General features: G+C 38.6%; 1 protein-coding gene across 1 annotated transcript; it reads right to left on the reverse strand.

Annotated features, from left to right (window-relative positions):
* Positions 1–7,920: 7,920 nt before the first annotated feature.
* Positions 7,921–9,869, reverse strand: LOC140963817 (uncharacterized). The gene is made up of 2 exons (XM_073423227.1): positions 9,698–9,869; positions 7,921–9,251 (listed from the first exon to the last, which is right to left on the reverse strand). The coding sequence occupies exons 1-2, from the start codon at positions 9,755–9,757 to the stop codon at positions 8,154–8,156; spliced, it is 1,158 nt and encodes a 385-aa protein (XP_073279328.1). The 5' UTR covers positions 9,758–9,869; the 3' UTR covers positions 7,921–8,153.
* Positions 9,870–11,698: the final 1,829 nt, after the last annotated feature.

Genomic DNA, 11,698 nt, shown 5'->3' on the forward strand with positions numbered 1-11,698 from the left:
ATCCACAAGTTTGGTATTGTTTACTCAAATACAAAGAAATCCTTATAATAAATTATAATTTTATTCTTATATTATCAAATTCTAATTTATCTTATGAAACTCGAATATAAAACTTTATTTACAACCTGAAAAGAGTAAAATTTTAAAAATTATCATAANCTTACCCGGATGACAATGATCAAAGCCGGGCAATGGAGTTGGATCTGGTGGAGGAGAAAAGAGAGCAGGCTATGATTCGAATGGAAGCTTACCGAAGCCGCGTTATGAAATCATACAACAAGCGAGTCCGAATCCGAGACTTTCAAATAGGAGATCTTGTGATGAAAAAAGTCAATCCAGCCGGAGACGTTGGAAAATTTGAAGCTCGGTGGGAAGGACTTTTTAAAATAACCCGGAAGGTTAGCTCGGGAGCTTTTTATTTAGAGGATGCTCATAGACGATCTCTCAAGCGACTGTGGAATGTATTTCATTTGAAAAAATATTACGCTTCAAAGATGTAATTAATGTTTGAAGAGATAATGAAATATCTTTTCTTCTTAGAAAGTGTATGAGTATTATATCTAAACCCGGGAGGTACAAAGCCACGGTTAATCTATAAGTCTCGGGATATGATCCTCGGCCCAAGGCTCCGTACCTTGGTTATTAATAAGCCCAGGGCTCTACGCCCTGGCTCGGGGCTGCCCACCTCGACCATTCCCAAGTCCTGGGACATGATCTCCGGCCCAAGGCTCCGTACCTTGGTTATTAATAAGCCCAGGGCTCTACACCCTGGCTCGGGGCTCCGCACTTCAACCATTCCCAAGTCCCGGAACATGATCCCCAGCCCAAGGCTCCGTACCTTGGTTATTAATAAGCCCATGGCTCTACAACCTGGCTCGGGGCTCCGCACCTCAACCATTCCCAAGTGCTGGAACATGATCCCCGGCCCAAGGCTCCGTACCTTGGTTATTAATAAGCCTAGAGCTCTACACCCTGGCTCGGGGATCCGCACCTCGACCATTCTCAAGTCTCGGGACATGATCCCCGGCCCAGGGTTCAATACTCTGGTTATTTATAAAATATAGGGCTTTGTACCATGACTTGGGGGTTTTACACCTCGATCATTTATTGAACACAGGGATTTGTGTTCGGCTCAGAGCTCAACATCCTGACTACTTATTGAAGTCCCCGGCTATTTTCCAACACTTAGAAATTATTTTTTGAATTTTACCATTCACAAGCAATTCATGATCTAATTATTTCTAAGGCCGGGTACGTATGAATGAATAATCGGAAACACAGAATATTAAAGAGAAAATGAGATTTCATTAATAAAGGCACGAAGGCGGTGATGACAAAAGGGAAATCAAAGGAAAAATACAAGCCTATTCTATATCTACGAGGCTTGACCTTGGATGCTCTTTTTCTTAAGCATCCTCCTTCTCCTCCTCGCCATCCTTGGGAAAGGATGCTATGGCTCATCCAAAATCCAGAAAGTTTTCCCTACCCTCGTGCAGGAGCCCGGCTTCTTCAAATTGTTCTCGGCATTTATTAAAATCGGTCTTGAAGACAGGATAAGCCCGATCTTTGACAGCCACTTTAAACTCAGGAGATTGGGGGAAGGAGGCCTGCCACTTGTCCTTATTATACTCAGCAACAGCCAGGGTCCTCTCAGCAGCATCCGCCCAGGACTGCTGTAACTCTATCTACTCAGATAGAGACTTACTCCTCGATTCCAAGACAAATATAGTCCCTTGCATAGCCTCTTCTTGGATAAGGCCCTCATTGATATCATCTCGAGCCTTATCCAGATCTGCTCGAGCCGATGCTAAAGCCGTGCGGAGGCCAGCCATTTCTTCCTCATGAGCAGATATGACCCGAGACAGCTCCCCTTGAAGCTGCTCGTGAAGCTCTTGCAAAGCCCGGGCTTGATGGTTTTTGGTGTTGGCTGCCTCAGCCACCTCTTCAAAAGCTTATATCAGCATTTGAACACCCTGTACAGAGGAGTTAGTAAAAAAAAAGGAGAGAGAAAAGAAGTCAAGAACTTACAGTGAGGATCCGGTTTGATCCTTCAAGTAATTTGGGGGTAGGCCGGGAGCTCTTCAGATGTGCCTCCTCGGCAGGAGCTAGCAGCTGCTTGAACAGCCTAAGCCTGGTTGGGGTAGCTCCCTCTAAGAAGAGATTGCCCCGGGTAGGCATTTCAGATTGAAGATTAGGCTGCTCGGTCTGGAGGGGCTCGCAGAGTGGCTCATTGAGGGGCTGATGGAGAGGAGGAGTGGTTGATTGGGTTGTCTGGGAGGTGCCCTGGTCTCTCTCCCGGTTGCTCTCTAGCAGTATCAGCTCCGGGCTTGTTACAGCCTTTCGTTTCCTCTGCACAAGAGGGACATGATCTTCATCTCCTCTTGGGAGCCAGTCACCTCCCGATCTTGTTGATTTTCTGCCCGGATTGACTCCTTCAGCCGGGTCGCCTCCTCCTCGGCCTGGTTTTTCCTTCTCGACAGCTGCTCACCGAGCCGCCAGTTTTTTCTCCCGAGCAGCCTTCTCAACCGCCCACTTCCTGGCAAAGACCTCCTGCATTTTTGTATTATCTGCACAGGAAGAGGAAAGGTGGTAAGAATGATTACAAAATAATAAGGCAAGAAAAAATAAAAAGGAAGTTCAGAAAAAGAAAGTTATCGGGTTGAGCTCCTGAGCCAGCAGCTTCATCTATTACCCAGTCGATTGGGTCCTCTACCCGTAAGTTATTAAATTCTCCTCAGAGATGAGGGTGGAGGAAGAAAATTTTTGACCCTCCACCAATTATTGGCTTCGGGTGTAAGGCTCTTCGAATTTGTAAAAACGGGGAAGAGAGGGGAGAAACCCGGTTAAACAGGGAAGGGAAGCCGGGAGTTGTATATAAAAGTAACGTCCTTTCCATCCCTTTTGAGAAGAAGGGATATCATCAAGGAACCTGGATTTTAGCCAGGCAGACAGGGAGAAGGCGTTGTTTCCCAGCCGACAAACAAAAAAATAATGAAGAATTAGGGAGGTGATAAGAAGGTCGTGCAAGAGAAAAAAGACGTAGGATGAGACCATGATCCGGAAAGAATTGGGGTGAAATTGGTTGATAGGTACACCAAAAAACTTGGCGACCTCGATGTAAAAGAAGGGGATGGAAAATAGGAAACCATTCCTAACTTGGTCTCGGAAAAAAGTGGTGAAGCCAGGAGGGAGTTGTTTGCCCTGTCCTAGAGACCGGGAATTAAAATTTGGTATGTGGAGGGGATGGAGCCTAGAGTCCTAAGCTCCTCGTCCGCTCCCGAGCATAGAATGCTGCTCATTGAAGCGAACCAAGGAACCCCCAGAGTCACAGATTGGGGTGGGGAGGAAGCTCGGGTTTTGCCCTTACCCTTGCCCTTTTTCAGAGCTCGGGAGGGGCCAGAAGATGATGGTTTTGACTTTCTGGGTGGGGGTTTGAAGAGGTTTGAGTAAAGAAGCGTTTTGTGGAGGAGAAGAGTGCCAATCGGAACGCATCACGGTGGACTCGTAGCTAGGCGATCCTCGCACATTCACTCCGGAGGTGGAAGAGGTAGAGTTCGATATTTTCAAAAGAAATGAAGTAGAGAATACTTACGAGGATGGTAGAACGAAGGATTCTTGAACGGAAGTTCGCCGGAATGAAGGAGCGTTGTGCGTCGGAGGAGGTGAGTGAAATTTGAGAGATTTTTTAATTTGGAAGTTGCAAAAATGACAAATGAAGAAGGTATGTTATTATATATAGGCGAACGGGGAATGATCTCAACCGTATATCTAAATCAAATCAAACGGATAATAATTACATTGGAAATTGCGTGGAAAGATGAAAAGACAGGCATGGAAATCAAAGCGTGTCAGACTTATCATATTCCCGGAATACGAAGCATTTCGTACCGTTTGAATTCTAGGGCATACGTCATCATGATATCATCCTGACTGCCTGAGAATACTAAACGACAAAATATTCAATATCCGGGACACATGAGGCCCCGGCACCTTATTTAAAGCCCGGGAGACATGAGGCCCCGGCACCTCCTCCCATCTCTGGGAGATGTGACGCCCCCGATGGCTTCATAATTTGAAACTGATTATCTTGTTGTAGAAGTCCAAGCATGACTAATCGAGACAACGAGTATGACTCTAGCCCGACTATTTAAGGGATGGGTGGTGATACCCCCATAAGAGCCCGGGTCATGGATGACCCGGTATATTAAATGGATATCCCAAAATCAAGGTCAATCTGCAGCATGGATTCTTCAGAATCCGGGCATGTGGACGCCCGGGACATTCTCTCCTCGGGCTACCGGAAGCCCGGGCTCTCTTATAAGCTCTAGAGTGATTTCTACCCGGGTACCTCGATAACAGTGCCGCACTCGAGTGCGAAAGTAGGTAAAATCTTACCTCGATAAGCGTTCCTCACAAAATCCTACTGATGTGACATGGTTGAAAAGTAGGACGGCGTGACAGGAAGTCAACATCTAAGATTACAAGTGGCAAGTAGGCACTGAAAACAAGGTATTCATCACCTTCTATCCTATAAATAGTAGGTATGTATTTCATTTAAGGGGATTCAGACATTCTTGTTTCTAAGCTCTTGGCATTTACATTGCCATTATCCTTCACCTTTAACCTGCTGACTTAAGCATCGGAGTGGTCACGTCGGACACCCCTCTGGCGCCCATTCACGAGTTTTTTCCCTTATTTGCAGGTGAAACCATATTACTTGCTCATTTTCCCTAAACAAAAACTCTTATCAAATCCGGTGGATTGCCTTCACCCAGCTCACCCGATTCACCTAGATATCATCATTAAGTAAATTTGGAAAATATTATAAATCGATAAAAATTATTTTTGTACATTCAATGTAATATCGCTCAAAAATTGGTTTTTTACCAGCAACATAGGCACACATACGAAATATCGCATAGACTAGGGTAAACCGTGCAATTTTTATTAAAAAATTAAGAGTGGGTCTCATGTGAGACCGTCTCATGGATCTTAATCCGTGAGACGGGTCAACCCTACCCATATTCATAATAAAAAGTAATACTCGTAGCATAAAAAATAATACTTTTTCATGGATGACCCAAATAAGAGACCCGTCTCACAAATACGACCCGTGAGACCGTCTCACACAAGTTTTTGTCAAAAATTAAAGGTCGAGATACTTATTTAATTTTCATGTCAGTCGTTGGAGCCAATTGTGAATCTTTCTAAAGCAATGCCTTAACAAGATCAATATGCCCTTTGTGTGGCTGTAAAGTGTAATGCATTTTTCAGTTACAAGAGAAGATGGATGCATTTGCAGGACTGGTTGCCATGATCATGATCTAACAACAATTGTACAATCTCTTCAATAATGATAACATCAAATAAATTTAGTCAATGTTGAAAGAGAATCTCAAAGAATAGAACTTGAAACATCATGCGAAGGGCCACCCACTTTTGGCATGCTTCTGGACTCAAAACAATTTTATATATTTTTATAAAAGACATCATCTTCATGCTAAGATTATCGTCTATACTACGAGCTCAAGAAAAAGCATAATTCAAACAACATTTAGGCATTATATTATATGATTCCATCAACTAAGAATTTTGTCATTACCAGTAATCAAATTAATAATCACAACATTCGTACCCTTTTAGAATCCCGTGTCAGGTACAAGACAATCTTGGAATTGGTATCCTCATCTCTTTCTTTGCTTGTCCACTTAAAATCATCATTCCAACCAAACGAGGCTGTTTACATGAGCTTCAAAATGGAATGAACCGCCCTCCAACTCAAATGCAAAATTTCTCTAGTTTTGACATCATAGATTGTCTTCTATACTACCTACCAGCTCCAGAAAAACTTCATTCAAACAACATTTGGGTGTTAAACATATTCTTCCATCAACTAATAAATCAAAATATCATGACACTCATACCCCTTTTAGAATCGCATCTCTGGTACAAGACAGTTTCAAAATTGGTATTTTTGTCTCTTTCGTAGCTTCTCCACTTTAGATCACCATTCCAACCAAACGAGGTTGTTTACATGAGCTTTAAAACCGTAATATTTCTCACCTTCTTCCTCCAACTCAAATGACTGAATTTCTCTAGTCTTAACATTATAAGCTATCCAACGTCTTTGACCACATCCAAGCTTAGAGGTTCTGAGTCAAAGCTAAAGAACATGGTCCACTCTTCCGTTCCGGAATTCATCTCCCAAACATCCCTCAAAAACTTACTTGATTTATCAAAAAGGATAGAATGCCACTCATTGGTAGAAAACTCCCGTACATTTTTGGTAATTGAGGCACATGAAACCAACGAACAATTTCAGTCTCGACATTCAATGTCAAAACAAATTTGCTGACCGTCCAGTGTACATAGCCTCCAGTAACCAACAGAAAACAAATGCAATCAAGCTCAGTTGGGAGCAACAAGTGGTCTATGTCAATATGCCCCCAAACTTTATCGACACTAATGGTTAGCACGGCAACTTGTGTTGAAGCAACTTTTAAAATAGTTTATTCAATCCCTCAAACTAATAGACCAAAAAAATCATTTTTCTCAAAAAATTTACCTTTTTTTTCCTTACAAATCAATAGAAGAAAAATTATAATTTAACAAAAAGACAAAAACTTGTGTGAGACGGTCTCATGGGTCGTATTTGTGAGACGGATCTCTTATTTGGGTCATCCATGAAAAAGTATTACTTTTTATGCTAAGAGTATTACTTTTTATTATGAATATGGGTAGGGTTGACCCGTCTCACATATTAAGATCCGTGAGACGGTCTCACATGAGACCCACTCTAACATAAATTGTTTATGTTGGGGATTGCAAACACAATTATTGGGAATTAGATTTTCGAGGTGCGATAATTGTAATCCAAATATTTTTTTAAAGCATTTTCAAATATTACTCAAAATATATTTTAGAATAGATTTGAAAGTTTTATAAAAAAAGTATACTACGTTTTGTTATTTGGGTATTTTTAAATATAAAAATGAAGAGGGGATTTTAAGATTATAATTATGTATTCACTTCGGTAGCTAATTAAAGATCATATCATAGTGACCGAAGTTTGAAATTACTCGTAAAAGTGTCAACACTTAATTTTAAAAAAGCTGAACAGCTTAAGACGAAATATGATAACTTCGGTCTCAATCAAATAAAATTGTTGTCACTTGTAACACACTTGAAATTTTCTAGTATATTAAACTTGAAGCACATATACTAACTAATTTAGTGCGTCAATGATACACCAACGTCAAATTACATATCTAACCTATAACAATATTCATTCATTTCTATTATTAAAATGTAAAGAGATCGAAAATAAAATCATACTATCTCTATTATTATCATCTTCAATTTAAAAATTATACATAACGGCTTGTAAACTTCTTTCCATTACATATATTTATTTATTCTTTATCTTCTTCAAATTTTCTTATTTTCATAATTTTTATTACACACACATACCATGTATCTCGATTGTTAACATTTAGTTTCGTACATTGTTTAAATAGCTTTTATTATACACACATACAAGCAAATCGCTCCAAGATTTTTCTACCTTCCGTGCTTTAATCCTAATATTTGGTTTATGTGTGTTGAAGGATAAATCAAAGCCGTTAACCATTGCATTAAGCCACCTCACCAACTTCTAATCCCAATTGAAAATGAGATCGTCAAAAACATTGATAAGGGAAATGAGATTAACCTTGCAACAAGAGCCATCTCAATTCATTGTTCGAAAAGATATTCAAAGAATCCCATAAAGACTTCATTCTGGTGTCTCAATTTCGGCACAAGTTTAATTACTATTTTGCAAAAATTCTCCGGAAAATAAAATTAATTACATTAACATGGTTTTGAAATGACCTGCTGGATAGAAAAATGAATGAGACGATGATTATCTTGCTTGCTACATTCGAAACAATTTCATGATATTTAATAAAAGATATCCTCTTCTTCATAAGATTGTCATCTATACCACGAGGTCCAGAAAAACATCACTCAAACAACATTTGGGTGTTAAACATATGCTTCCATCAACTAATAAATCAAATTAATCACGACACTCATAGCCCTTTTAGGATCGCATATCAGGTATAAGACAGTCTTGGAATTGGTATTTCCATCTCTTTCGTAGCTTTAAATCATCATTCCAACCAAACGAGGCTGTTTACATGAGCTTCAAAATGGTAACATTTCCCCTCCAACTCAAATGACTGAATTTCTCTAGTCTTAACATTATAAACTATCCAATGTCTCTGACCATATCCAAGACTGAAGACCAACAATTCCCTCGCTACTAACCAAAAACAGGGATTTATTGATTTCGTAAAATCAGAAAACATGCCCTCAAATCTGTCACTTAGAGGTTCTGAGTCAAAGCTAAACGACATGGTCCACTCTCCAGTTACGGAATTCATCTCCCAAACATCCCTCAAAAACTTACTGGATTCATCAATAAATGATAGATTACCGCCCATTGGTAGAAAACTCCCGAACATTTTTGGTAATTGAGGCACAGGAAACCGGCGAACGATTTCAGTCTCGACATTCAATGTCAAAACAAATTTGCTGCTCGTCCAGTGTACATATCCTCCAGTAACATACAGAAACCAAATGAACTTAAGCTCAGTTGGGAGCAACAAGTGGTCTGTGTCAATATGCCTCCAAACTTCATCAACTCCAATGGTAAACACTGCAATTTGTGTCTTCGGAACAATATATTTATCACCACACACACGTACCAATTTATACTCCATGGAAGACTCAACAAATGCTAAACCACAATCCGAATGATGTCCTGTTAGAGCGGAGAAAGGAGGAAGAATGGCCCACTGCTTTGTCAATGGATTAGTAACATAAAGATTAGGAAGTTCAGTGACTTCACTCTCATCAGAGATCACCACTAAACCATTGCAGCTAGACCTTACCAGACCATCGACCCCGCAGTCAAACTTACATATCTCGAGACAACCTCGTCGCATCTCCACATAAATCCCATTGCGCGGCGAAAGCCACTCCTGGATTATAACTCCACCAGTTGAATTTCTAAGATGGTGCTGGATGAAATTTGGGGAACAGATGACAAGGCTCCATTCTCTGCAAACATGCCTCACGACATCATGTAAAAGTTGAGCTGGAAGATGTAAAAGAAATTGGAAAACTATCTCTCGAGGAAGATATCTGGTATTTCTCTTCCTCTCACACCTCTTGCAACAGTGGAAAATGTAAGGGTTGATGGACATCTGCGTATTTATGCAGAAGAATAATAACTGAAAATTATCCTCAAATTGAACCAAAGAATAACCGGAAAGCTGGATACACATTGTCACGTATACAAGTAAATATCGATGAAATTGGACAAAAATTTAGACTCTTTTTCCTGAAGTAACACAGTTTTGTTTTCCTTCCCTAATTTTCGAAAGTAAAGCAAAGTAGGTTGTCAATTGAGAAATTTCTCCGTGGAAACAATTCCTTTCAGAGAGTAAGTATAAAATTTGCACAAAAAGATTACACATTTGGCTAGATAAAGCTCAATGTAGCAAAAGAAGTTCATTTTCCAGCAAGACGAGGAAAAACACGCTATAATCTCGGTAATTGCACAAAAAGATTCAAACTTCAAGCAAGTTAAAGCTCCGTTATTTGTAGTAAAAGAAGGCCAAACGCATTCGGGAGAAAATAAATCTATTACCGCAGTCTTTGGTTCGTCCGCAACGGCAAGCACAGCTCCTGATATCCTCTTCCGAACCATGGGGGGGCGGCGGCGGTGGGGTTCACGGCAGAGTGTTTGAAACCTAGAATGTGTACACGGTTTCCGGTCACATATTTTTGTATGAGTTTGAATTTATAGGTTTTATACGAAATGATGAAAAATAATACTCACTTCTCTCACTTCCAAACATATGATTTATTCGAGTGTTCATGTATCACAATGTTGAAAAATAATAGTTGAATATTTGAATTTTGAAAATAAAAGTCGTAAATATTAAAAAAATTAATGTGTAATGATGTATGTAATGATGTATTTTTTTTTATTATTTCCAAAGAAATTCTATAAATAGGTCTCTCAATTTGAGAAGAAAATCATAATTGAGTAGAGAGAAAATTTTATAAAATGTGTAATTTAATATATTTTGTGAGTTTGAGATTTTTATTTTTTACCGTAAATTTTGACTTTTAACACGTTATCAGCACGATACTCGAAGGTTCGGTTCTCCATATTTTTCCAAGCTTCATAAAAAAAAGGTAACAATATTCAAAAGTAAGAATATTTAGTTTATTGCTTATTTATTTTTATTGTGTTTATATTAATATATAATATCATGTTATTATATAAAAAGAGTCTATGACACCTCATTATAATAACGTGATGTGATGATATTATTACACTGCTAGGGATGTCAATTCGGTGGGTGGGGTCGGGTTGAACAATAGTACTATTCAAAAATTTCTCAACCCGAACCCGAACCAACCCGAAAACACTCAACCCGAACCTGGACCCGAACCAACCCGAACAACCCGATTTCGAATTTTTTTTAAAGAAAATTAAATAAAATTCAAAAGAAAAATAATAATATTTTAATTTAAACACATAATAACAAAATCTCTCTCACATATATGATTTAAATTTAAAAGTCTAATTGTAGAAAAATAAAATATATTTACTAAATCAAATAAAAAATTATTTAAAAAATAAAAAATATTAAAAATGTTGTGAAAAAGTAAAAATTTACAGTAAAAAGTAAAAATCTCAAACTCTTAAAATTATCACACTACACACTTTATAATATTTTTCTCTCAACTCAATTGTGATTTTCTTCACAAATGAGAGATCTATTTATAGAAAATTTTTACAAATAATCCAAAAATAAAATACATCATTACCTACATCATCACACACTAATTTTCAATATTCAACACCTAATTTTACCTAATTTTCAACATTCAACATTCACATTTTCAACACAAATATTTAACACATTTTTAAATAATTTTTCAACACTCCCCCTTGTGATGATGATCATAATGATTGTATACATTACGTGTTTTTATACTGCCTCGTTAAAAACCTTACTAGGAAAAACCCATTGGGATAAAAACCATAGTAAGGGAAAAAGAGTGCAGTCACGTAAACTCCCCCTCATGTTGACACGAACAATTCTTCACAAATTTCGTAGATTGTGCATCCCAATATTATATATGTGCTTTCTGAATATTGTCGTAGTAAGTGCCTTTGTGAAGAGATCTGATGAGTTTTCACTTGATTGAATGTGACGAACATCAATACATTTATTCTTCTCAAGCTCCTTGGTGAATGCGAAGAACTTAGGAGGAATATGTTTAGTTCTGTCGCTTTTTATGTATCCTTCTTTCATTTGAGCAACACATGCAGCATCATCTTCATATAGTATCACAGGCTTCTCGTCGAATGATAATCCGCATGAGATTTGGATATGTTGAGTCATTGATTTTAACCACACACATTCACGGCTTGCTTCATGTAGTGCAATAATCTCGGCATGATTTGATGAAGTTGTTACAAGTGTTTATTTCTGTGAACGCCAAGAAATTGCAGTGCCTCCACGAGTAAATACATATCCAGTTTGAGAACGTGCTTTGTGTGGATCAGATAAGTATCCAGCATCGGCATAACCAATTATACTTGGATTAGCATCTTTTGAATACAAAAGTC

Source organism: Primulina huaijiensis, chromosome 18 (genome assembly GCF_012295235.1).
Source record: "Primulina huaijiensis isolate GDHJ02 chromosome 18, ASM1229523v2, whole genome shotgun sequence".
In the NCBI taxonomy this organism is placed as follows: Eukaryota; Viridiplantae; Streptophyta; class Magnoliopsida; order Lamiales; family Gesneriaceae; genus Primulina; species Primulina huaijiensis.